Genomic DNA, 27,556 nt, shown 5'->3' with positions numbered 1-27,556 from the left:
GAATCAGGAACCGACAAGGAATAAGATGAAAATGTGTTTAAATCGATTTCGGAAATTTAATTTTAATCATAATTTTTATATTTTTAATTTTCAGAGCTTGTTTTTAATCCGAATATAATATATTTATATTTTTTTTGGAATCAGAACGTGATGAAGAATAACATGAACGTAATTTTGGATTGTTTTATATAAAAAGAAAATTTAATTACAATTTTCAGATTTTTAATGACCGAAGTCATTAATCAATTTTTAAGCCTCCAAGCTGAAATGCAATACCAAAGTCTGGCCTTCGTCGAAGATTGCTGTACAAAAATGTCAAGCAATTTGATTGAAAAATGAGGGTGTGACAGTGCCGCCTCAACTAATTTGATTGAAAAATGAGGGTGTGACAGTGCCACCTCAACTTTTACAAAAAGCCGGATATGACATCATCAAAGACATTTATCGAAAAGAAAAAAAACAACGTCCGGGGATATCTAATCATACTCGGGAACTCTCATGTAAAATTTCATAAAGATCGGTCCAGTAGTTTACTCTGAATCGCTCTACACACACACACACACACACATGTATACACCACGACCCTCGTCTCGATTACCACTCTATGTTAAAACATTTAGTGAAAACCCGACAGAGTGATTTCCGAACATCAGGGGCCCGGGTAGCTCAGGTGGTAGAGCACTGGACTTGTGATCGAGAGGTCGCTGGTTCGAATCCGTGCAGGGACGGACACGGGTCAACTTTATGTGCAGACCCAGAGACGGTATCCATCTCCCACCCCCGTGTCACCATAATGGCACGATAAAGATCTTGGTGATTCTACCATAAATGCAGATGGCTGATACCACCTAAACATGCATACATCAAAAGCCGTGAGGGCGTAAAACTCGAATCGTATAACCCAATTCATGTCCAATATAGGCAATTAAGACCTGACGGACAATAAGCCCCTTAAGATTTACTTTGAATTTTTACTTGACTAAATGTAAACATGTCGCGTATGGCGAAAATACAACATTTAGTCAAGCTGTCGAACTCACAGAATGAAACTGAACGCACTGCAATTTTTCAGCAAGACCGTATACTCGTAGCATCGTCAGTCCACCGCTCGTGGCAAAGCCGGGCAGTGAAATTGACAAGAAGAGCGGGGTAGTAGTTGCGCTGAGAAGGATAGCATGCTTTTCTGTACCTCTCTTCGTTTTAACTTTCTGAGCGTGTTTTTAATCCAAATATAACATATTTATATGTTTTTGGAATCAGGAAATGATGAAGAATAAGATGAACGTAAATTTGTATGGTTTTTTTTTTTTTACAATTTTCAGATTTTTAATGACCAAAGTCATTATTTAATTTTTACGCCACCAAGCTGAAATGCAATACCGAAGTCCGGCCTTCGTCGAAGATTGCTTGGCCAAAATTTCAATCAATTTGATTGAAAAATTGAAGGTGTGACAGTGCCACCTCAACTTTTACAAAAAGCCGGATATGACGTCATCAAAGACATTTATAAAAAAAATGAAAAAAAAGTCTGGGGATATCATTCCCAGGAACTCTCATGTAAAATTTCATAAAGATCGGTCCAGTAGTTTTGTCTGAATCGTTCTACACACACACACGCACAGACACACACACTATGTTAAAACATTTAGTCAAAACTTGACTAAATGTAAAAAGAGAAAAAAAGGGTGTCATCCTTGCTAAGATCTATATTTTTGAGTGTTATTTCATCTGATGGGTAGTGCTAGTCATAAGTTGTGAACTTAACAACAACAGTAATTAAAGCATTTCCAGGTTTATTTATTACTGATTTGCACTTTCTTTCTTTATTTGGTGTTTAACGTCGTTTTCAAAACCACGAAGGTTATATCGCGACGGGGATTTGCACTAATTATCTGTGTTTTAGAAGGTATATTGTATGGGGGGGGGGGGTTAATGAGTACCTTTCACATCAATCTTTAATGTAAAAAAAATATTCTCTGTAGTGTTTGGTCTTAGGTTTTACTCATAATCATAACAATCGTGAAATGTCTTGTCATAGCTCTCACTCACTTGCCTTACCATTAACACAAAGATGTCTATTTGTCAAAATGAAAGACTGTAAACAGAGTGTCCTGGGCGGTTGCATTTGTTACTTGGTATCAATTAGAAATATTTAAGTAAACACTTAAATCTCATTTGTTTTACAAATATTCATCAGGAAATTTCTCTTAATCTCTTAGATTTAGAATGTCACTATTTTTCACTCCACAATCTTCTCCACACAAATGCACACACACACATTCATACACACATGCAGACATACATGTCACACACACACACACTCACACACACACACTCACTGAGTCAGATCCCTCAAAACTGTTGCTAAAAAAACCAAGGAACTTGCCTTTTGGAAGCAATTTTATTTCATATATGACATATTAGAAGACATCCAGTTTGGATGTCACATTTCTGGCTTTTTTAAATCCAAGATGGCGACTGTCCCTGTTATAACTTTGGCATATAAATTAACATGGTCAAATAGCATCTCATTTTCAAGGTTTTTTCACACAAAAAATGGATCTTTGACAAAAGGAATACTGCTTACTGACTACAGTGGCATTTACCGCAAGGCTTTTTTCAACTTATTTGAGTAATCACCAAAGAAAATGGTACCGTAACTAACAACTATTGAAAAAACATTTTTACATATTAAATACAAAACAGACAAATGAAATGACTATGCTGATATGATAATCATTATATTAAAAACTTTTGAGCATTTAGCAATCTTGCCCTAGATATTCCTTGAGTAAAGAGCAAGAAAAATGGTAACATTACTGACAACCAATTTTTATTGACAAAGAACATGTTTTGCATCCTGCGTGTGTAGCACAATTTGCGTGTCCATTTTTTTGTGATCTTAACGGACGATTCTCTCAGAGGAAGACTAGATATTGGTTCACACCTTGAATTCCCCAGCAAGAAAAATGTCCTTGACTTCTTCAGCTTGGAAGGTCTACTGTAGTTGTGTAGATGGAAGTTTGCACGACTGGCTTTGTTTTAATCAGCATCAATTCATGATGTTGTCATCTTTAGGTTCCACACATCGCTTGATTGCTCAGTTTTTCTTTTCAGACTGCTTGCTGTGTGTTCCTATTCGCTTAACTCTCTCTCTCTCTCTTCCCTTTATTCCTTGAGAAATAACATGAAAATCCATGGAATGCATTTCGGTAGATGAGCATTTTACAGATCCAGCCAAAAAGGCAGTTTCCTTTCTCTTGCTAGGCATCACTACTTTGTGTCTGTTCTACTCTATCAACAGTGCCTTTCTCTTGCTAGGCATCACTATACTTTGTGTCTGTTCTACTCTATCAACAGTGCCTTTCCCTTGCTAGGCATCACTATACTTTGTGTCTGTTCTACTCTATCAACAGTGCCTTTCCCTTGCTAGGCATCACTACTTTGTGTCTGTTCTACTCTATCAGCAGTTTCCTTTCTCTTGCTAGGCATCACTACTTTGTGTCTGTTCTACTCTATCAACAGTGCCTTTCCCTTGCTAGGCATCACTACTTTGTGTCTGTTCTACTCTATCAACAGTGCCTTTCCCTTGCTAGGCATCACTATACTTTGTGTCTGTTCTACTCTATCAGCAGTTTCCTTTCTCTTGCTAGGCATCACTACTTTGTGTCTGTTCTACTCTATCAACAGTGCCTTTCCCTTGCTAGGCATCACTACTTTGTGTCTGTTCTACTCTATCAACAGTGCCTTACCCTTGCTAGGCATCACTACTTTGTGTCTGTTCTACTCTATCAACAGTGCCTTTCTCTTGCTAGGCATCACTACTTTGTGTCTGTTCTACTCTATCAACAGTGCCTTTCCCTTGCTAGGCATCACTACTTTGTGTCTGTTCTACTCTATCAACAGTGCCTTTCTCTTGCTAGGCATCACTACTTTGTGTCTGTTCTACTCTATCAGCAGTGCCTTTCTCTTGCTAGGCATCACTATACTTTGTGTCTGTTCTACTCTATCAACAGTGCCTTTCTCTTGCTAGGCATCACTACTTTGTGTCTGTTCTACTCTATCAACAGTGCCTTTCCCTTGCTAGGCATCACTACTTTGTGTCTGTTCTACTCTATCAACAGTGCCTTTCCCTTGCTAGGCATCACTACTTTGTGTCTGTTCTACTCTATCAACAGTGCCTTTCTCTTGCTAGGCATCACTACTTTGTGTCTGTTCTACTCTATCAACAGTGCCTTTCCCTTGCTAGGCATCACTACTTTGTGTCTGTTCTACTCTATCAACAGTGCCTTTCTCTTGCTAGGCATCACCACTTTGTGTCTGTTCTACTCTATCAACAGTGCCTTTCCCTTGCTAGGCATCACTACTTTGTGTCTGTTCTACTCTATCAACAGTGCCTTTCTCTTGCTAGGCATCACTACTTTGTGTCTGTTCTACTCTATCAGCAGTGCCTTTCTCTTGCTAGGCATCACTATACTTTGTGTCTGTTCTACTCTATCAACAGTGCCTTTCCCTTGCTAGGCATCACTACTTTGTGTCTGTTCTACTCTATCAACAGTGCCTTTCTCTTGCTAGGCATCACTACTTTGTGTCTGTTCTACTCTATCAGCAGTTTCCTTTGTCTTCAAGACTCACACACATGCATGCACACACGCACACTCTCGCTCTCGCTCTCGAGAAAAATTCTGTTATTTCAGTAGCTGCACTCCGAGTGGATTTCTTCAGTTTCTGCCACAGCGGGCAGAATTGTTTTACGCCAGTGCCTCTGTCTTTGAGTAACACTAGGCGTCATTTCGTTGTTTGTGTTCTGCTCCATCAACATTCTCCATTGTTGCTGACACACACACACATTTCCTCCCTCCCTCCCTCCTCCCTCCCCCCCTCCCCCCCCCCCCCCCCTCCCTGAAAAAAAAGTTCCAGTCATCTCAGCTGCTGCTCTCTGAGTTTGTTGAGTTCCTGCCACAGACAGCAGGATTTTTTGGACGGCAGTTAACACTACCAGGTGTCACAACTTTGTATGTGTTTTGCTCCCTCGACATTCTCCACTGTCTGCAGTTCCTGTTCAAGTTGACCGATTCTCTGTCGAAGCACCCTCACGTTGGGCAGGTAGTGTCTCTCTTCGTCCAGCACCACCAGCTGTCGCACATCCTGGGGAAAATAGAAATTGGATGAAAAAGCTTGGAACATGACAAATCAAAAAACAATAATGGTTTATTAAATGGAACGTTTAATTTCTGACAAAACAAAATATTCACAAGTGTGCTGCTGCTTTTGTTTATGCTTTTGCTTTTCCTGTGTGTTCATCGTCAGGACGCAGCCTCCATATGCGAAAATTGGGCTTTGTCTTTGTGTTGGCCAGTACAGTGGAACCCCCCTGTTAAGACCTCCAAGAATCTGGGACAATCAGGTCTTAAAAAAGAGGGAGTCTTAAATTGGGGGGGTCTTAAAAGGGGGTTTCAACCGTACCGTACTTTAACCCCAAAGTCACTTTTTTCCTCATCCATTTTTCATTTCATTTCATATACTTTATTAGCCCATTGCTGGGACATTCCATCCTGAACTCAGGTCAAAATGAGTTCGGCTCATTCTCTTCCTGACAGGATGCCTTTGTTTTCCTTGTCTGGCGAGGAAATCAATTTTTTTAAACATATTTAGATCTTTTCGTAATGTGTTATGGATATAAGCAGATTCGCGATCGTCGATAATGATTTTTCATGGTGTTGTGTAATTTTTAAATTACAAAGGAATTGATATGTAAGACAGTTTCAAGCGAGCTATTTTTCGCGGCTGTATTTACTGTGCAAACAACTCTAAATATGGCAAAAGTGTCACGTGATAATCAACCGTTTGGTTTCGGCGCTCACTGGAGCAGATGATTTTTTCTGTAACCAGTTGACAGTGATGAAACCATATATTACGGTCTCCTTCCGGCAGCAGTCCCAAAATTTCGACTTGTTTTGACCTTAGAACGATGTCTTTATCATAACTGTGAAGAACAGAACGGAGATCACTGTCGAAGTCGGCCAATCTGCAATCATTTTCGTCTCGCGAACACTGATCTCAAATTTAGATCAGTGCTCGCGAAAAACATATGGGAGATAACTCTGTATTCTTGTTTTGATAGATTCGCGTAGGACTGTAGCGTCCAGTCAGAGAGACAACTGGCAATAGCCGTGGAGCGATGCTTATCAGAATGGGGACATTCCAGATAGTTTCTTCCCAGTGGAAAGCTAGCAGCAACAAGAATTGCGCTACCCAGGTGTGTGTGTGTGTTTAGGTGTAATCAACCATCTGCACTTACAGCAAAGTAATGTTTCAGTGCCACTGTGGGCGGGGATATAGCTCAGTTGGTAGCGCGCTGGATTTGTATTCAGTTGGCCGCTGTCAGCGTGAGTTCGATCCCAGGTTCGGCGGAAATTTATTTCACAGAGTCAACTTTGTGTGCAGACTCTCTTCGGTGTCCGAACCTCCCCCCGTGTACACTACATTGGGTGTGCACGTTAAAGATCCCACGATTGACAAAAGGGTCTTTCCTGGCAAAATTGCTTAGGCACAGTTAATAATTGTCAACTCAACTCAACTCAACTCAACTCAAATTTTATTGGCTTCAATTTTCAAAGAAGAATTTGTCTTGCGCTTGGGAGAAAGTAAGAGTATAACATATAAAAACAGCATTCATATCACATTTCATGTATCACACACAGTAATCACTAGTATAAGCCTACAATTATCACATTTGTACCTGTATCATACATGCAAATAAATAGTATCACATTTCCACGTATCACACACAATATATACATTACATAACATACAGCAAGCTTCCATATCCCGCGCCCCCCCCCCCCCCCCTCCCACACATACATATCCTCGCACGTGCGTCGACTCCATACAAATGACATCATCAGTCCATTAACTAAAATGCACAATGACTAGTAGTGGGTACATGATACTTAATACGTGCTCAACTAGACCTGCTAACTAAAATAATAACAGAAACAAAAACAAGGACTGGGCACAACATTTACACGTGTGTGACCTACTTACATCAGGTGCCTGTGATCTATAAATAACAATGATTGCGTTTAAAGTAAAACATGAATAATGCCGATGTTTACTAACAATGAATACATAACAACTAAGATAAGAATGTAAGTGCTTTCATAATATGATTATTTTATAAAACACAGTGGGGAAATTTGGAAAATAATTTTTATACGAAACTGCGCACATCGAGTCGAGCTCTGTAGCGTGTGTGTTCGGAGGCAGGAGACACACATGGCTGTGGATATTAATTGTTCGGTGGATTAAAAAGGATACCCCGACTTCGGCAGGGCAGAAGGAGGTACAAGACGGTGTGCTGTATTGCTGTGTGTGTGTGTGTGCTGTGCAGACATTCTGTGTTATGTGCATGTTCTATTCTAGTCTGTCCGTAGGCTTCCTCTGAGGGCCTATTGTGTACAAGGGGAGGTCACTTCCGCCTTATAAACAAACACATGTGGAGACCCACAGAAATACCATAGCATCGTAATGAAAGAGTGCAGATTGTCTACCTATACCCGTGTGATTTGGAATACAGCAGTCCCTGCAATGTACGGCCCCCGGCATGAGCGGACACCTGACATGTACGGACACATTTGCTCGGCACGGAGTGTTTTCCTTCTATATTTGCCCCCCCTTAAACGGACACCTGCAAAACGTGGACGCGGACACTCATTTTCGGTCCCAACAGCAGGTCATACCTCCAATGTACGGACAGACCATCGTCAAATTTTCACCACAACAAAATCGATAACAGAGCAGTCCGGCTCTTGGTACAAAGATCACAGCCGCAATGGCGTGACGACAGTCACTGGTAACTTGAGTGCACCTGTACCCATCAGGAGGGGGGGTAGTTTTGGTCAGGAGTGGAGCACATGCGAAGATGCCAACATAAACTGCACTGTGCTCTTTATTCTTGTCTGTTGGACGTAAAAAACAGAAACCACAGTCGATGAAGGTCCTGAGCGAAAGAGAATAAAAAAACCGGCCACAGTTCTCAGCATTGCGTGTCTGTGTGTAACCTCTTTCATTGACAAGATACTCTTGTTTCCCCTCAGCCTTGACCAGTGAGTCGGTTGCCTAATCTGTGAACCCTTCAGTTGTCTTGCTTTGTCAAAAGTTAGGACACAGTCAACTGGTTTTGCTCTGAGTGAACAGTTGGAGCTGACCTCTCTGGCCACAGCCCCAAACAGTACATGGCTGGAGGGAGTGAGAGAGAGAGGGAGGGGGGGGGGGGGGGGTGGTGGAGGGGTAGCTGGCTAAACTCGGTGGGGTGTCCGGTGTCACTGCATGTCAGCAGGAAGAGCATTGGAGAGAAATAGAGAGGTGTACTCTTCCACACAATTTCCAAGCATCAGTTGTCACGGCTTGGGGTAGGCATTTAGTGAGGGAGAGTGAGAGCTGTGTTATGTACAGTGTATTTCCGACTGAAGAGTGAAAAGTCACTGCCATGCCACATGATCGGCATGCAGTCAATAAAGCCAGACAAGATGAAAATAAATTACATGATTATGACATGCAGCTCTATCTGCTGCTATTTATTCAAACTGGTCTTCAAGCTTATTCTTGCAAGGCATCTGCACACGCTCCTCTGTGCTGTGTTTGTGTGGCTGCTTTTGTATGTCAGTGCATGGTGAGTGTGTTCACTGCCTTGAGGATTTATTTTATCTCTTCTTTTCAACACTTTTCATACAAATCATTTTTACAGAACGTTTAAAGAAGTATTAGGAGTTTATTGTTTAGCAGCCACAAGAAGTGATTAGCATAGACTCAATGCTGTTGTTGGTGTGTCTCTGTGTGTGTATGGGGGAGGGGGTGGTGTGGTCACCCCTCCCGTGACCGGACACCTGCAATGTACGGACAGTTTTGCTATGGCCCAAGGGTGTCCGTTCATGAGAGGGACTGCTGTAATAGGCCGTGAAAGGTAAATATGCGCCGAAATGGCTGCAATCTACTGGCCGTATAAAATTTCATCTCACACGGCATCACTGCAGAGCGCCTAGAACTGTACCCACGGAATATGCGCGATATAAGACTCATTGATTGATTGATTGATGACACAGGGGTGGGGTATGAATAGCATCTTTGAGTCTGCACATAAAGTTGACCAGTGTGTCCACCCACACATAACCCAAACCACACATACCCATACCCGCACCCTCACATACATATCCATGTACATGCTCTCGTTTGTTCGTTATAATAATTACATTATGATTAATATCATTGCTAGTCAACTTAAAATTAGGCTCAAAATAGAATAATTATATAAAAAAAGTCTTCTCTAAAATCTGACCATCTGATTTTGGAGGATGCATGCTTGGTAATATTGTGTTTCTATAACCCACCCAAATCTGACATGGATCACATTATCTTTTTCGTGCCTACTTGATCTTGTGCTTGCGTGTACACACAACAGGATAAGGCACTAGCAGGTCTGCACATAAGTTGACCTCGTAGATTAAAAAAATCTCCACCCTTAACCTACCAGGCACGGCCAGGATTGAACCCGAAACCACTTGGCTACGTGGCCGTCAAGTTTCATGATTCAAGGCACTAAGGTACACAATTTCTCCGAATTTTTATCTTGTCGACTTTAATTCCACTAGGATATATGATTTTTCATAACTTTGATCTGTGTTGACTATAATTCAAAAAGTCGTACCTGCTCAGAAAAGGTTGTGTTGTTTGCACCGTCTCGCACGTAGCACACAGCCGGTTTTCCAACGGAGAAGTACATCAGATCTCGGGGTGCCCTCACTGAAATCTCTGTCGAACAGATGACATCAAATGTGAGAGTTAGGCCACAGTAAGAATTTCCCCCCTCCCCTCCTCCCACTTCAGACCATCAGACTCTAAAGCTAGGATTCCATTCTTACGGCTGCGGTGCGGCTCCGGCGACGGCAGCGGCGACGGCAATTTGAAAAACATTGATGAAAGAAGGGATGACCCCATTCACACGGGTGCGGTACGGCGACGGCGACGGCCCGGCGTGCGTGCGTTTTTTCAAGAAAGCTCCATGTAGCTTTCTGGACTGCCGTCGCCGGACGCCGTCTGGTATTTTGTGGGCGTGTCTCTTTTCCCGCGTTTTTCTCAGAGCCTTTCCGAGCACAAAGAGACGAAAATACTGCTGAAACCTTTCGCCATCGAGTTGCAGTTCTTGAACAAGATGGTGATAGGTTCCATACTGCCGTCTTTTCTCCAAAATGGCATGCACCCACCAGCGATGTCGTCTCTTTTGGCGTTTTTTCATTTGGCGGTACAGTAAAACCTGTCTCTAACGGACCCTTGTTGTAACGGCCACCTGCTACATACGGACAGTTTATCATGGCACGAACACGATTTCAACAATAACTAACCTTTAACGGGCGGACACCTGCCACTTACGGACGCGGACACGATTTTTCGGACCGTAGGAAGTGTAAACACTGTCACAAACGGACACAACGTACATAAAAACGCAACTTCGAAAACTCGACTGTTATGCAGTCAGTGCTCGGCAGCCATAGCCGTAGCACAAATGGTTGTTGATTGGTTGTCCTGTCCCTTTTCTGACCAATCAGTGGCTTGTTTAGATGGAGACCCACTTTCGCTCTCTCACTTTCGCTCACTTTCGCTTTTCCGCATTGTGGATACAGTCACAACCAAAAGCAACAGTAGACTACTGTGTTTGAAAATGGAATCTCCAGCAGGAAAAAGAAAAGCGTTGACTTTAGAGCAGCGTGTCGCTGCCTTGAAAAAACTAGATAGCGGCCAATCATGCCGAGATGTGGCGAAGGAGATGGGATGTGGTAAAACACAGATCGCGATAATCAAATCGGAAAAAGAAGACGTGATGAAGGAGTGGGAGTCAGGTGCGCGAATCGACCAAAAAACTGTGAAACGTCGGAAAACGCAATATGAAGACCTGAACAATGTATGGGAGTGGTTTTGTACTGCAACTGAGATCGAAGAATCTGCCTGTCAGTGGACAGGTAAGAAAATGCAACCATTTATCATTTACCACTCCCCCCTTCCCCCCTCCTACTAATCTCTCTCTCGATCTCTCTCTCTTTGTAAGCAATCGTTCGAAGGAAACAATAGTTAACACAGCTAAATTTCTGTTCCATGCATTTATGCTGAGACTAGAAAAACTGAATGAAACAAGAGCTGACCCAATTTGGTCGAGACACACTGCGGAATTTCCCGTTGAATGACTGATGAAGAGTCAGCTATTTTTTAGCTTTGTGACGTCCGACTTGCGTAAGTTTGAATGCACAGTGTGTGTAGGGAACGGGGTAGGTGGGGGGGGGGGGGGGGGGGGGGGGATGTTGTTGTTGTTGTTTGCTACATGTATCATTTGTTTACTCACATTTTCAGTGAGTCTCATGTTCAATCCAATAAATACATACTACAGGACTTACAAAAAGTGTCTTGTTCATTTTACGTGCTCTTTGTAAAATATTGCCCCGGCCCCTCCACCTGTGAAGAAGGGACACCTGTCTAATAGGGACACTATTACCATTCCCCAAGGGTGTCCGTTAGAGACAGGTTTTACTGTACGCTAATAATATTAACATAAATTGTTCTTCATTATGAATGACAGTTTGCATGAAGTGACGAGACCAATGTGGAGCCATGGCGGCATTGGCGGGAAGAGAACATATCCGGACGACGTCGCCGCTATATACGGTTCACGACGATGCGTTTTTCTCGCCAGAGCCGGATGCCGTTGCCGGAGCCGCACCGCAGCCGTAAGAATGGAATCCTAGCTTTACTCTAAGAAAATCAGGTCTTACATGAGGGAGTGGTAAAATGGAGAGGACCCTATGCAGAAATAATGAGGGGACACAATCTGAAAAGGACATCATCCTCTTCGTCAACAATTGTCTAAATTTGATGCAACGTACATTTATCCCTTCAGTCAAGAAAGAAAGAACCAAACATAAACTGTTCAAAGACACCAAACACGACATGCATACATTAAGTCATGCGTGCCATGCGGGAAGTTAAAAATAACTCAAAAACCGACCACATTTCAAATGTTTGTTAGTTCGAGAGATTTTCATGCATTTTACGATAGACTGTAAAATCCACAGAATTAATTTTCTGTCTTCCACATTGGGTTTACATGACAACACATTCATGCACTACACTAGTCTTACCTGACACGTGCACCTCTTTTGTGAAGTAGGTATCCACTATGGTTACACCAAGAATTCAACACACACACAGATTCCGTTTCGTTTCAACAGTCCAGACTATGTTACTCAGGCTCACTGCATCACATGATGTCATTGTTGTCCAAACTTGTTTCATTTTGTTAACATCACAAGCAGCATTTTTGGTAAAAGTGTTACATGTTGAGACAGCACTGGAAGAAAGAATGAATCAATTCCATTTTGTGATAAATAATGACAGTTTAGAATCCATGCAGGCTACTCCCATGCTTTAACTCATTCGCTGCGCAGCTAAATTTCCCCTGTGTTCCCTGCCAACGCGCGATTTAGAGCCATTTTGAAAAAAATATTAAAAATCAACAACACAAGATAACCTTACATACCTTATGTTTTTGCAAAGTTTGAAACTTACTCTTTTAGAAAATATATGAAACATTTGAAAGTACATACCTTTTGTTGTCTTCATATCCACGCAAAATATCCAATTTGAAGCAAAACAAAAAAACTTTCTACGTCATGGGTTCATCATACACAATGTCATGATCGACACTTGCATTGCCCGAATCATCACCCAAATGATCGTCCATTGGCACAAAATCGTCACCAGAATCTAAAATATCATCTCCACTATCATCATCACTGAGGTCAAGATCAGAACCGTACTGAATAACACGTTCTAGCACTCTTTTCAAGTTACTACGTCTCAGCAGAACGATCCGCCATCTTGGAAAAGTCAAAACACGTGGGTCGCACACCGTCAACAAAATTTTTATTAATCCCAACAATTTAAGGGAAGGAACTGTTTACAGTGAATGGTACCACTGTAGACAGATAGAAGTTCATTGCAGGGGTTGTTTCCCTTGGTCAGCAGGACCGTTTACACCGTTAAAAATTCGTGATATCCGTCGGAACTCAAGTGCCGGCACGCAGCCAACGCTAAACACAGGTGTCGGAATTCCAGTTCCGACGCGCAGCGAATGAGTTAACACATCACAAATACCGTCACTATACCATGCACAAGTCTGTCCAAACCAACGAAAATGGAAAATTTCAATAGTAAATTTTCATTTGATTAATATACTTACCCAATTCTCATAAATGCATTGATTCAATCTCACATGCTGGATGTCGAAAAACTACTCAAATTACCTCAATGCGTTGTGCTATTTTTGGTAAGCCCCGCCCCTTTTTCTGTTGCATGATGGGAAAGGTCAGATTGGCCGTGACGTGTTAAAGCCACACTGACACAATGGAAACAGACAAAACTAAGTGTTGCAGATAGATCACACTTTTCTCATTCAAACATATACAGCTTCATCCCAGAGAGAAGAAGGATGAGCAAATCAGAAGCAGCGAGAAACTGTTAATTAGTGGCATCTCACTGGCATTAGTGGCATCTCACTGCAAGCCTCTTCTCTACATACCTATCACAAAGTGATTGTCAAAATGCTTCATCTCTCCACTGCTGGTTCGCTGCCCAACTTCAACGTAGTCGACCTGAATCTGGTCGTGGGAAATTGTCGGTTCAGGTTTCCTGCAGACGTTGTCGAGACCGAGCCGCACGCAGTCGCGAGTTTCACGATCCAAAGTGATCCCTCTCACGCATCCTGTTTTTGTCAGTCCGATGTAGATTGTCCCCCCTTCATCTGTGGAAGGGGAAAAAACCATGAAAGATGTGCAAACGACACAATGAGAAAAACAACAAATATCTGAAGTTGAAGGAAAATTCTGGTAAAAATATTCAAGATACAAAGGCAACCTGAGCAGGCAACAAATAAATTCAGGGGTTATCTTTTCAAAATCCAAGCAAATGAAATAAATAATAAGACAATGTGGATGTTATCCCAAAATCCAGAAGAATGAAGTACATTGTACAACATTCAATGCACACTCCTTCCTGTTTAAACGGTCTGGTTCACTGGCTCAGACCTGGCCAGGCATTAACCATCCCTCCACTTAGTCACATACCAAAAATCCACACCCTGACTGCTTGCTGTAGTGCGTTGTAATTAAAAAAAATTTTTTTATCAACTTTGAAATAGGCACCAGTGCACAGAAAACATTCAGGCATGTTAACTTTTGGAATATGACCCAAGCGGACGGTCATGGTCTTATCCCATGTAAAGGCCTGACCAGATTCGAGACATTAAGGCAATCTGTTTTCACGAGACAGAGTTGGCCTTTAAGATTTTATCCAAATAATTTCAGTTTGTTTATTCCATGTTTTTTCATTTTTGAACAACTTACTGTTGAGCATTCCACAGACAAGCTCAGTGACTCTGTCAAAGCTGACCCGGCTGATGTCCTCTGCATCCCACAGGTGGGTGGTGCCGTCATCCTTGTGAGGCAGGTATGTGTCTGCAACAGTGACACAGTGCTTTTAATAGAAGCAAGACACATTCCCACAGGTGGGTAGTGCCGTCATCCTTGTGAGGCAGGTATGTGTCTGCAACAGTGACACAGTGCTATTAATAGAAGCAAGACACATTCCCACAGGTGCTGTCATCCTTGTGAGGCAGGTATGTGTCTGCAACAGTGACACAGTGCTGTTAATAGAAGCAAGACACATTCCCACAGGTGGGTGGTGCCGTCATCCTTGTGAGGCAGGTATGTGTCTGCAACAGTGACAGTGCTATTAATAGAAGCAAGACACATTCCCACAGGTGGGTGGTGCTGTCATCCTTGTGAGGCAGGTATGTGTCTGCAACAGTGACACAGTGCTATTAATAGAAGCAAGACACATTCCCACAGGTGGGTGGTGCTGTCATCCTTGTGAGGCAGGTATGTGTCTGCAACAGTGACACAGTGCTATTAATAGAAGCAAGACACATTCCCACAGGTGGGTGGTGCCGTCATCCTTGTGAGGCAGGTATGTGTCTGCAACAGTGACAGTGCTATTAATAGAAGCAAGACACATTCCCACAGGTGGGTGGTGCTGTCATCCTTGTGAGGCAGGTATGTGTCTGCAACAGTGACACAGTGCTATTAATAGAAGCAAGACACATTCCCACAGGTGGGTGGTGCTGTCATCCTTGTGAGGCAGGTATGTGTCTGCAACAGTGACACAGTGCTGTTAATAGAAGCATGACATCATTCACCTTTCATTGTGACTACCAGTCAGTGCTGTTTACCCATTTCTACATCATTCCCCTTTCCATTGTGACTACCAGTCTATAACAAGAAATTCCTTCGAGGTAGGAAAAACACCCCCGTTGGTCAAAGGGAAATAACCATTCTCACTGCACCCATTCTCACTGCCACCAACTGAGAAGGTTATTTCCCTTTGACCATGAATATGTTTCTCTATAAGTCCTTGTAGAATCTTAATCCACCAATAACTCCCTAACCGTGTGTTTGACTGGTCCCAATTTTTGTAAGGACCGTCTCAGGAATGTATAGAACCTGTTCACCAAGTTTGGTGACGATCGGTCCGTTCATTCTTGAGATCTATATGCGAACATAAACACACAAACACACAAACAAACAAACAAACACATCGACCGAAACCTATACACACCCCTATACCGGGGGTGTAACAACCACTGGAGGCTGGTTCCTAAGTCGGTCGTTCTTGACAGGTTCGACAGTACCGTCAGTATCAGTACTTACTGTACTCATAGAAGTTGTCGGCATCCTTCAGACGGTCGAAGATAGCGCCGCCATCCACCGGTACAAACTGGACAGGAGTGTTCTGCTTTTCTGGTGTGCCTGGAACTTCCTCTGCGCTGCCACAAGCACCTCGTGATGGTTTGGGTTCCTCACTTGTAGCCTTCGGTTCCACCAGTGTTCTGCTGGCTACCTTGACTTTTTCTGCAACCCAAGAAATTCACAGGACATTCAAGACTGATAGCATGAACAATTGTTCTTGTTGTGGTCAGTTTAAGCAAGGGATTGCAGAAAACTGGCATTAGAAAGAAATACATGAACAACACAAATGCAATTATTCATAACTGAGGTTTGTTACCTACTAGACTAATACACTGTTAGTATTACCTGATTGTTGTGTGTCGTTCTTCTTGAAGGATATGCTCCAATTCTGTTTTGCTAGTTTATCAATATTCAGTGTATGTGTCGTCGTCCCTCCCCCCCCCCCCCCCCCCCCACACACATACACACACAAGTGGTTTGAGGCAAGTCGTACCTGGTTGTGTGTTGTTAGTTGTGAAGGGTGTACTGAGACTCAGTGATGACTCTGCCCTCCCACTGTAGCTACTGCTGTCAAGGCCACTGTCTGAATCCAGGTCATCTCTCACTTCAAGCTCCCCCCCCCCACACACACACACAAGTGGTTTGAGGCAAGTCGTACCTGGTTGTGTGTTGTTAGTTGTGAAGGGTGTACTGAGACTCAGTGATGACTCTGCCCTCCCACTGTAGCTACTGCTGTCAAGGCCACTGTCTGAATCCAGGTCATCTCTCACTTCAAGCTCCTGTGAAGGACAAACTCTTATAGTTTACACACTTGTACATACTTTAATGTGCGTAGACATGCACACAAACACATTCACACACATGTATACACATCCATCCACTCACACATGTATACACATCCATCCACACACACATGTATACACATCCATCCACTCACACATGTATACACATCCATCCACTCACACATGTATACACATCCATTCACTCACACATGTATACACATCCATCCACTCACACATGTATACACATCCATTCACTCACACATGTATACACATCCATCCACACACACATGTATACACATCCATCCACACACACATGCATACACATCCATCCACACACACATGTATACACATCCATCCACTCACACATGTATACACATCCATCCACACACACACATGTATACACATCCATCCACTCACACATGTATACACATCCATCCACTCACACATGTATACACATCCATCCACTCACACATGTATACACATCCATCCACTCACACATGTACACACATCCATCCACTCACACATGTACACACATCCATCCACTCACACATGTACACACATCCATCCACTCACACATGTACACACATCCATCCACTCACACATGTATACACATCCATCCACACACACATGTATACACATCCATCCACACACACATGTATACACATCCATCCACTCACACATGTATACACATCCATCCACACACACATGTATACACATCCATCCACTCACACATGTATACACATCCATCCACACACACATGTATACACATCCATCCACTCACACATGTACACACATCCATCCACTCACACATCCATCCACTCACACATGTACACACATCCATCCACTCACACATGTATACACATCCATCCACACACACATGTATACACATCCATCCACTCACACATGTATACACATCCATCCACTCACACATGTATACACATCCATCCACACACACATGTATACACATCCATCCACTCACACATGTATACACATCCATCCACTCACACATGTATACACACCCATCCACACACACATGTATACACATCCATCCACTCACACATGTATACACATCCATCCACTCACACATGTATACACATCCATTCACTCACACATGTATACACATCCATCCACACACACATGTATACACATCCATCCACACACACATGTATACACATCCATCCACTCACACATGTATACACATCCATCCACTCACACATGTACACACATCCATCTACTCACACATGTATACACATCCATCCACTCACACATGTATACACATCCATCCACTCACACATGTATACACATCCATCCACACACACATGTATACACATCCATCCACTCACACATGTATACACATCCATCCACTCACACATGTATACACATCCATCCACACACACATGTATACACATCCATCCACTCACACATGTATACACATCCATCCCCTCACACATGTGCATGATGTGCATGAATATGTATGCATCCACACACAATATGCATGCACCCAAACACAAAATAATCAACAAAACCCTGAAAATTCTAGAAAAAAAACGGAAAAAAACAACAGCATTGTCTTCAAAGTTACGATGTGAACACACATGCACGCATTCATGCACACAAACAAACAAACAAAAAAACTGAAAATTATTTTTAAAACAAATTAAACAAATTGAATTTAAATACAAAATAAAAAGTTACCATGATAGACTTGGGGATCAAGTTCTGCATGATGGAGTTGATTTCCTCATCAGAAAATTCCTCGGCATCTTGTTCGCCGTACACCCTCTCCGATCGCTGGAACATCGACCCCTCCTCTTTGCCTGCCTCTTCCTCGTCAGACTTTCTGCAAGCACAGCACAGGTGTCATTTTAAGTCATTTCATTTTTATTTTGCATTACAATGGCACCTCCCTCTTGAGACCTTCAATAATCTGAGAAAATCAGGTCTTGAAAAGGAGGGAGTCTGAAAATGCAGGTAAGTTTAAGTAGCAAGGTCTTAAAAGATGGGTTCAACTGTACTTTGTTGTCCCATCGTTCTCCCAGTGGAAAGCTAGCAGCAACTGTACTTTGTTGTCCCATCGTTCTCCCAGTGGAAAGCTAGCAGCAACTGTACTTTGTTGTCCCATCGTTCTCCCAGTGGAAAGCTAGCAGCAACTGTACTTTGTTGTCCCATCGTTCTCCCAGTGGAAAGCTAGCAGCAACTGTACTTTGTTGTCCCATCGTTCTCCCAGTGGAAAGCTAGCAGCAACTGTACTTTGTTGTCACATCGTTCTCCCAGTGGAAAGCTAGCAGCAACTGTACTGTGTTGTCCCATCGTTCTCCCAGTGGAAAGCTAGCAGCAACTGTACTGTGTTGTCCCATCGTTCTCCCAGTGGAAAGCTAGCAGCAACTGTACTTTGTTGTCCCATCGTTCTCCCAGTGGAAAGCTAGCAGCAACTGTACTTTGTTGTCCCATCGTTCTCCCAGTGGAAAGCTAGCAGCAACTGTACTTTGTTGTCCCATCGTTCTCCCAGTGGAAAGCTAGCAGCAACTGTACTTTGTTGTCCCATCGTTCTCCCAGTGGAAAGCTAGCAGCAACTGTACTTTGTTGTCCCATCGCTCTCCCAATGGAAAGCTAGCAGCAACTGTACTTTGTTGTCCCATCGCTCTCCCAGTGGAAAGCTAGCAGCAACTGTACTTTGTTGTCCCATCGCTCTCCCAGTGGAAAGCTAGCAGCAACTGTACTTTGTTGTCCCATCGTTCTCCCAGTGGAAAGCTAGCAGCAACTGTACTTTGTTGTCCCATCGTTCTCCCAGTGGAAAGCTAGCAGCAACTGTACTTTGTTGTCCCATCGTTCTCCCAGTGGAAAGCTAGCAGCAACTGTACTTTGTTGTCCCATCGTTCTCCCAGTGGAAAGCTAGCAGCAACTGTACTTTGTTGTCCCATCGTTCTCCCAGTGGAAAGCTAGCAGCAACTGTACTTTGTTGTCACATCGTTCTCCCAGTGGAAAGCTAGCAGCAACTGTACTTTGTTGTCCCATCGTTCTCCCAGTGGAAAGCTAGCAGCAACTGTACTTTGTTGTCCCATCGTTCTCCCAGTGGAAAGCTAGCAGCAACTGTACTTTGTTGTCCCATCGTTCTCCCAGTGGAAAGCTAGCAGCAACTGTACTTTGTTGTCCCATCGTTCTCCCAGTGGAAAGCTAGCAGCAACATGAGTCGCGCTACCAAGGTGTTTCTGTGTTATAGGTTTAATCAGCTGCCTGCAATTCTGGCAAAAGGACCAATGTCTTGTACCTGTCACAGTGGTGACACGGGGGTGGGACACGTATACAGTCTCTAATCCTGCACATGCTTGCTCTCTCTCACACACACACACACACACACACTCACTCTCTCTTTCCTGTTATGCCCAGTAACAAATCCCTTATCAGACAAAGCCCTTCCTTATTTAACTCATTGTCTCCCAGGTACGGATATATCCGTACCTGCTCATATGGCTCTATCTGACCAGGTACGGATATATATCAGCTCAGACTGTTAGTTTCAGTCGCTTCCTGTAATGTCCATCTAACTCCTGCATTCCAGCGTGTTGATACACAGTTACTACACAGTTACTACAATTCTGAGTGACCTGCTGCAGCATAGCTGGTCTCGGCTAAAAAAAACTTGGTCAACATAGGTGGGGTAGAAACATCCTGAACTCAGGTCAAAATGAGTTCGGCTCATTCTCTCCCTGACAGGAAACCGATTTTTTTAAAAAACATATTTAGAGCTTTTTGTAATGTATTATTGATATAAGCAGATTCGCAATCATCGATAATGATTTTTCATGGTGTTTTTTAATTTTTAAATTACAAAGGAATTGATATGTAAGACAGTTTCAAGCGAGCTATTTTTCGCGGCTGTATTTACTGTGCAAACAACTCTAAATATGGCAAAAGTGTCACGTGATAATCAACCGTTTGGTTTCGGCGCTCACTGGAGCAGACGATTTTTTCTGTAATCAGTTGACAGTGATGAAACCATATATTACAGACTCCTTCCGGCAGCAGTCCCAAAATTTCAACTTGTTTTGACCTTAGAACGATGTCTTTATCATAACTGTGAAGAACAGAACGGAGATCCCTGTCGAAGTCGGCCAATCTGCAATCATTTTCGTCTCGCGAACACTGATCTCAAATTTAGATCAGTGCTTGCGAAAAACATAAGGGAGATAACTCTGTATTTTTGTTTTGATAGATTCGCGTAGGACTGTAGCGTCCGGTCAGAGAGACAACTGGCAATAGCCGTGGAGCGATGCTTATCAGAATGGGGTAGAAAGTGTTAACCAGTATCATGTCAAACTTAAAAAAATACAAGTCAACACCTTACATTTTCTTCTTCATGCCTGTAACATTTCTTTTCTTTGTGATCAAACAACAATACTTTGGGGAAAAATACATAAAAAGCATAACTGACCCCTCCCTGGGTATCAGCTTGGCATTCTTGCCAGGAACGCTTCTCATGAGGCCTGGGTACGCCGCTCTTAGCATGCCTGCTGCCGCTCGCGTCATTGGAACTGATGACTTGAACAATCGCATCAGGTTCATCACGATGATCTGACCTGTTCATAAAACAAGTTACAAATGAGCAGCCATGGTTACGGTAAAATCTTTTACAAGTACAGTGGAATCCCTCTGTTTAAGGCCTCAATAAAATCTGAGAAATTAGGTCTTTAAAAGGAGGTCTAAAAAAAAGACTCCTTCCTTATTAAGACTTTCCTGTACCACGCATTATCTGCCATCATGAAACTTGGACAACATTGGCGAACGACAAGAAGAAGATTAAGACTTGATTTTTGTAAGAATGTTGGAGGTTTTAAAAGGGCGTTCCATTGCACAAAATCTACAAACTGGCTCCCCCCACTCCACCCTGCCCTTCCATTTGTCTCAACATTCCATGTTTGTTTTACATCACACCAGGTTCAGTCTTCACCGTCTTCAAGCACAAAAAGCCCTGATCACTAGCTCCTGACTTTCTCACATTTTACACTGACTCTTCTTCTTCTTCTTCGTTCATGGGCTTAGACTCCCACGTTCACTCATGTTTTAAGCACGAGTGGATTTTTACGTGTATGACCGTTTTTACCCCGCCATTCAGGCAGCATACGCCGATTTCGAGGGAGGCATGCTGGGTATTTTCATGTTTCTATAACCCACCGAACTCTGACATGGATTACAGGATCTTTTCCGTGCGCACTTGGTCTTGTGCTTGCGTGTACACACGAAGGGGGTTAAGTCACTAGCAGGTCTGCACATAAGTTGACCTGGGAGATCGGAAAAATCTCCACTCTTAACCCACCAGGCGGCAGAGACCGGGATTCGAACTCACGACCTCCCGATGAGGAGGCTGATGTCTTATCCACTACGCCCGTCTTACACTGACTCAACAAACTAATACTTCTCTTCTTGACCCTGTGTTCCAGTGACATCTCTGACGTCATAAGCATGACAAACTTGACGTCATAAGCATGACAAACTTGACGTCATAAGCATGACAAACTTGACGTCATAAGCATGACAAACTTGACGTCATAAGCATGACAAACTTGACGTCATAAGCATGACAAACTTGACGTCATAAGCATGACAAACTTGACGTCATAAGCATGACAAACTTGACATCATAAGCATGACAAACTTAGAGAAGAAGTGAAAATGCCAATCACGTAAGACAGGAACTGACAAAGAATTTTGAAAAAGAAGTCTGTCTCTGTGACCTCGTCATATCAGAAGAAAATGAATCGAGAGGTCACCGCCTGGCTGTGCATGTATTGGTGTTGGATGTCATTAAAAACAAGAGGCGAAGCCTTCAAGGCTCACGTAAGAAATCGACAAACAGTAACACAAACTCAATCACTCCGTCACACATACACACACACACACACACACACACACACACACACACACACACACACACACACACACACACACACACACACACACAGTAAGCATAGGTGAAACTGTGCAAGAAAGCGAGACCCTGGATCTGCCAAGTAGTCTCGGCCCGCTCACAATAACAATGACCGAGACTTTCAGTAATTCCTTTGCGTGACGTCTAACCCTCTTACGTCATAATGTGACGTCTTCAAATAGTTTCTATCACACACGTCAAACACTTTTGACCGAGACTGACGTAATCCATAGACTCGGAAATGTTAAAGTTTCTATCACACACACACACACACACACACACGCACGCACGCACGCACAGACAGACAAAGTTTATCATCGCATAGGCTACACTTACGTGAGCCAAAAAGGGGGGGGGGGGGGGGAGGGAGGGGTGAGGGGAGGGAGAAGAGGCTCTTCTCCTCCCTCTCCCCCAACCCCCCCCCCTTTAGAGAGAGAGGGGGGGAGAGAAGAGGGAGAGGAAGGAGAGAAGGGACAGGGAGGGGGAAAGAGGGAGGGGGGGAGGGGGGTGTTATTGTACTGACCTTGTAGCTCAAAGAAGACGTCCTGGTACATGGTCTTGTGATACAAGATGTTGGTGAGGGCGTAGAGGGTGGCCACCATGATGTTCCTGCTCACGTTGTCCCCCGCGTCTTTCTTCGTCAGCTGCGTCAGCGTATCTGTCAGTGTTAACACATCTTTTTTACACACTGTGTATCTGTCAGTGTTAACACATCTTTTTTACACACTGTGTATAGATCTGTCAGTGTTAACACATCTTTTTTACACACTGTGTACCTGTCAGTGTTAACACATCGGTACCTGTCAGTGTCAACACATCTTTTTTACACACTGTGTACCTGTCAGTGTCAACACATCTTTTTTACACACTGTGTACCTGTCAGTGACTCAGTGTCAACACATCTTTTTTAAACACTGTGTATCTGTCAGTGTCAACACATCTTTTTTAAACACTGTGTATCTGTCAGTGTCAACACATCTTTATTAAACACTGTGAATCTGTCAAAACATCTATTTCACTTTACAACATAGTGGTCTTGTCTGGGGACAAAATTAGCTGTCAATAGACGCTTTCCGCAAATAACTATCAGGATTTTCAAGGCGTGTGGCAGAGTAAGTGCCCCAGTGACACTGAGGCAGACCCAGCATGTTGCCAAGCAAAAAACTCGCTGCTGGCTAGTTAAGACCTGTCATTGCAAAGAGCAACTTACTCTGATGTGAATGTTATGCAGAGTCAAAAATGTACTCTTTTTTTTAAAACTGCAATTCTTCTCCCCACATATTTCATGGGTTGTTGTTTTTTTTATAAATATACAGGTGAATCACATACAGCAAAATATTCTCTAGTTCAGACAGATGATTATCATCCATGTCAACAAATCGTACAATTCCCTTAGTGCTGCCGTCCCCCCCCCCCCCCTTCTGTGTGATTAAAAAACAAACTCTGATAAAACTTAAAATTAGGTACTCAGGAATAGAAACGCACATCGATACATGTATCTGAAAAACCTTAGTTCCACACAAAATCCACACCTTACTTTTGTTCAGTCTAAAAAGCAACCCTTTGTATATACATGTGCTAGCTTGATATGCATTATGTACTTCTGCATTCAAATTTTGTGATACATTTTGAACTTTTTATCTGTTGAGACCACATTAAGCAAATACATGTAGAACTGGAAGCGCCTAAACCTTCAAAGGCACACTGTCTTTTTCATGAAAACACTTCAGCTCACTATCTCACTTTCTTTCTTTATTTGGTGTTTAACGTCGTTTTCAACCGTTCAAGGTTATATCGCGACGGGGAAAGGGGGGGATGGGATAGAGCCACTTGTTAATTGTTTCTTGTTCACAAAAGCACAAATAAAAAAATTGCTCCAGGGGCTTGCAACGTAGTACAATATATATGACCTTACTGGGAGAATGCAAGTTTCCAGTACAAAGGACTTAACATTTCTTACATACTGCTTGACTAAAATCTTTACAAACATTGACTATCTATACATATAATAAAAGAGAGTGTCTGTCTGTGTGTGTGTGTGTGTGTGTGTGTGTGTGTGTGTGTGTGTGTGTGTGTGTGTGTGTGTGTGTCTGTGATCGCCAAAGCTCCGAGAAGGGAGGGGGCAGGAAGACGATGTCGTGCATGTGCACTCCTGTGACTGTGAAGATGTGCACCTGACCACCACCGCCGCTGCCAACGCCGCTGCGCTGCCAGCCCTCCAATCCTCCTCCGCCTCCCCCCCCCCCCCCCCCCCCCCCCCGAAGAGAGAAACCTTTAGTTGTGGCTTGGCTCTTCTAAAAAAAAAAGTAAACTTGCTCCCCCCCCCCCCCCCCCTTTCAATCCCCAGATCCGACACCCCCATTCCCACCACCACCGCCGACTCCACAACTACCACTCCCACTAGCCCTACATCATCAACACCAACCCAACCACCATCCTCAGGACCCCCATCATCCCCCATCACCACCACACCAACCCCTTCTTTACCCCCTAAAAGAAAAATGAATCACAACACATCAAAGCACAAGCCGCGTCTGCATCCCTCAGCAGGTTCACGTCATATTCCGGAGTATTCAGATCAAAGCACAAGCCGCGGCGTATCAGCACGATTGCAAAACTGAAGAGAATTCTCATGCCCTCGTACAGATAAAACACTCGAAAGAATTACACGCACTTGTATTCTATACAAGAAACACTTAACAAGGGTAAAAGGAGAAACAGAATCCGTTAGTCGCCTCTTACGACATGCTGGGGAGCATCGGGTAAATTCTTCCCCCTAACCCGCGGGGGATTCACTATCTGACATCTGCCAAGGCTTTTACAAGGCATAAGACCGGATCCCACCACTTGGACACATAGCAAACATCCACACCCTGACTAGACTCAGTGACTGGTTTCTGTGCACAATGCAAATTTTATGAATTTAATAATTTCGCAGATTGACAGTGGTTTTGAATGAGACCCGAAGGGAAGTTCAGGATGAGTGGTGTCTAGAAATTAATTCATAGAAATGTCCAACTCGGCGCAAAAAAACCACACCCAGGCTGTGTATATGTCCAAGTGTAGAGATGGTCTTATATCCCATGTAAAAGACTGGCCTGTTCTGAGAATTGTTGAGCCGAATCATTTACATAAGACTGATGAGCCTTTACTTATTCCTTTTACATGCATAGTTTCCAAGACATAGAATGTACTTGACATAGATACATTTTCCAAAACTATTTCAGACACATGTAGACACACAGACTGACAAACTAGAAATCATGTGAAAAAGATAACTCAATTCTATACAGTGGGACCTCCCATTTAAGACCAAACATCTGAGAAAATCAGTCTTAAAATAGAGTGAGTCTTAAAATTGGGTAGACTTAATGAACAGAAAATCTTTAAAAAGGTAAGCTTTTAAAAGGGGGAAGGTCTTAAATCTCGGGGGGGGGGGGGGGGGGGGGGGGTCGTTAAAAGGGGGGTTCCACTGTATGCAAGTCAAATTGTTGCTATGTACAAAAAGCAGCACAAGTTCCAGACACACGGTGATGTATAGGCAGTGATTTGGGTTATATACGTGTGTGCAGTGCATACACACACACCGTCACACACACTTAACACTTTTGAAACCAAAAAGCAAACCAAATAAAAAGCTAAAGCTAAAAACTAAAACCTCCACCAAGAAAAAGCTGCAGGCTAAGGAAGAACGGAAAGGACGAGAAATGAAAATGAGCAGCCAATCAGAAAGATAAAACATATACAAACCTTTGGATGCTTTTCCAGACAATACACCTGACATTACACAAACAGCAACAACTTGTTTCACAAATTAAACACCGTTTTTTTTTAAGGACTAGAACAACCTACAAGTCAACATTATACGTTAATTGGATCTGTGATCCAAACATGGCTTTTGGTCAATCGAGATGGAAGTTTATTCCACAAGCCCGTAGGGCGAGTGGAATAAACTGCCATCGAGATTGACCAAAAGCCATGTTTGGATCACAGATCCAATTAACATATATATCTCGACATTCACTGGTCTTAGGGTTTTTGTTTTCAAAGAAGAAAGAAACTTGCTTGAACACGGACCACTTCTCCGAGCAAAATCAACAAACCTAATCACTCGCATTCCACCTCAAGGTCTCGGCCAACCAAGACTATGGCATACTCGTAGCAAAGCCGCCGAATGGTACCGTAAACCAAGAATAGTGACGTAAGAGAATAGAATGTCGTCTTTTGATTTGGAACGTGACGTGTTTCAGAACTTCTTCTGGACAACTCGGATGGTCTTCTGCGTAGTGGTTGGCACGATATTCTTTTTCTTCTTCGATAGTTCATCCTCCGACACTGTAGCAAAACGTTTAATTTGTTTTCACTTTCGAGTATGCAGACGACTGAACTTGACCGCTAAAAAGTAGTCCTTTCGGTATTATTACGCCAAGTCTGAACATGAGGTCTGAACATTGTTTTTAGGCAGGATCTAGGTGAAAGCGAGGCTGTTCTTATCTCTGTGTACAGTCGAGAGAGAGAGAAATACATGTCGAGACATAAAAAATTGTTTGTTTTACAATGAAAAAGACCCCAAAACATTAGTGTCAGTTGCTTTTTACTGATATGAAATTTGTTTTCTATCTAAACAATATGGCTTTTTACTGGCCGAAAATTGTGGAAGCTGTGTCCCCTGGATGTCACCGTCAGAAAAAATTAACTGTTCTTGTAAAGTCCACAAAATCAAGCCTTGTCATTTTATTTTGTTTTTATTTTTATTTTTGAAGGGTGAAAAAAAGAGCAAGAGTCAGATGAAAAAAAAGTCGATTTGAAATCAGAACATTGAATTTTTTTTCTTGTCCTTACCATGCAGCTCTGTCAACCTGGCCCTGCAATAAATCATCTACATAGCTCAGTTGGTACCGCGCTGGATTTGTATTCAGTTGGCCGCTGTCAGCGTGAGTTCAAACCCACGTTCGGCGGAAATTTATTTCTCAGGGTCAACTTTGTGTGCAGACTCTCTT

The 27,556-nt window shown here is 42.9% G+C and overlaps 1 protein-coding gene and 1 long non-coding RNA gene across 2 annotated transcripts in view; both read right to left on the bottom strand.

Annotated features, from left to right (window-relative positions):
- Positions 1–2,382: 2,382 nt before the first annotated feature.
- On the bottom strand, positions 2,383–4,860 carry LOC138948412 (uncharacterized). Its single transcript, XR_011449988.1, has 2 exons — positions 3,769–4,860; positions 2,383–3,716 (listed from the first exon to the last, which is right to left on the bottom strand). It is a non-coding gene; the product is annotated as an uncharacterized lncRNA (long non-coding RNA).
- Positions 4,861–4,903: 43 nt separating this feature from the next.
- The window catches only part of LOC138948499 (uncharacterized), a 54,837-nt gene continuing 32,184 nt past the window's right edge, over positions 4,904–27,556 (bottom strand). Inside the window, exons 7-16 of the mRNA XM_070320053.1 lie at positions 26,307–26,333; positions 23,080–23,214; positions 21,063–21,207; positions 18,326–18,470; positions 16,342–16,627; positions 15,810–16,010; positions 14,448–14,558; positions 13,625–13,846; positions 9,707–9,810; positions 4,904–5,148 (exon numbers count right to left, since the gene is read on the bottom strand). Coding sequence (XP_070176154.1) covers positions 4,996–5,148; positions 9,707–9,810; positions 13,625–13,846; positions 14,448–14,558; positions 15,810–16,010; positions 16,342–16,627; positions 18,326–18,470; positions 21,063–21,207; positions 23,080–23,214; positions 26,307–26,333 — 1,529 coding nt within the window. The 3' untranslated portion in view covers positions 4,904–4,995. The remainder of the gene's footprint in view (positions 5,149–9,706; positions 9,811–13,624; positions 13,847–14,447; positions 14,559–15,809; positions 16,011–16,341; positions 16,628–18,325; positions 18,471–21,062; positions 21,208–23,079; positions 23,215–26,306; positions 26,334–27,556) is intronic.

Source organism: Littorina saxatilis, linkage group LG15, assembly GCF_037325665.1.
Source record: "Littorina saxatilis isolate snail1 linkage group LG15, US_GU_Lsax_2.0, whole genome shotgun sequence".
NCBI classification, from domain to species: domain Eukaryota; kingdom Metazoa; phylum Mollusca; class Gastropoda; order Littorinimorpha; family Littorinidae; genus Littorina; species Littorina saxatilis.
The sequence above is the reverse complement of the archived record's forward strand: the minus strand, read 5'-3'. Positions and strand labels throughout refer to the sequence as shown.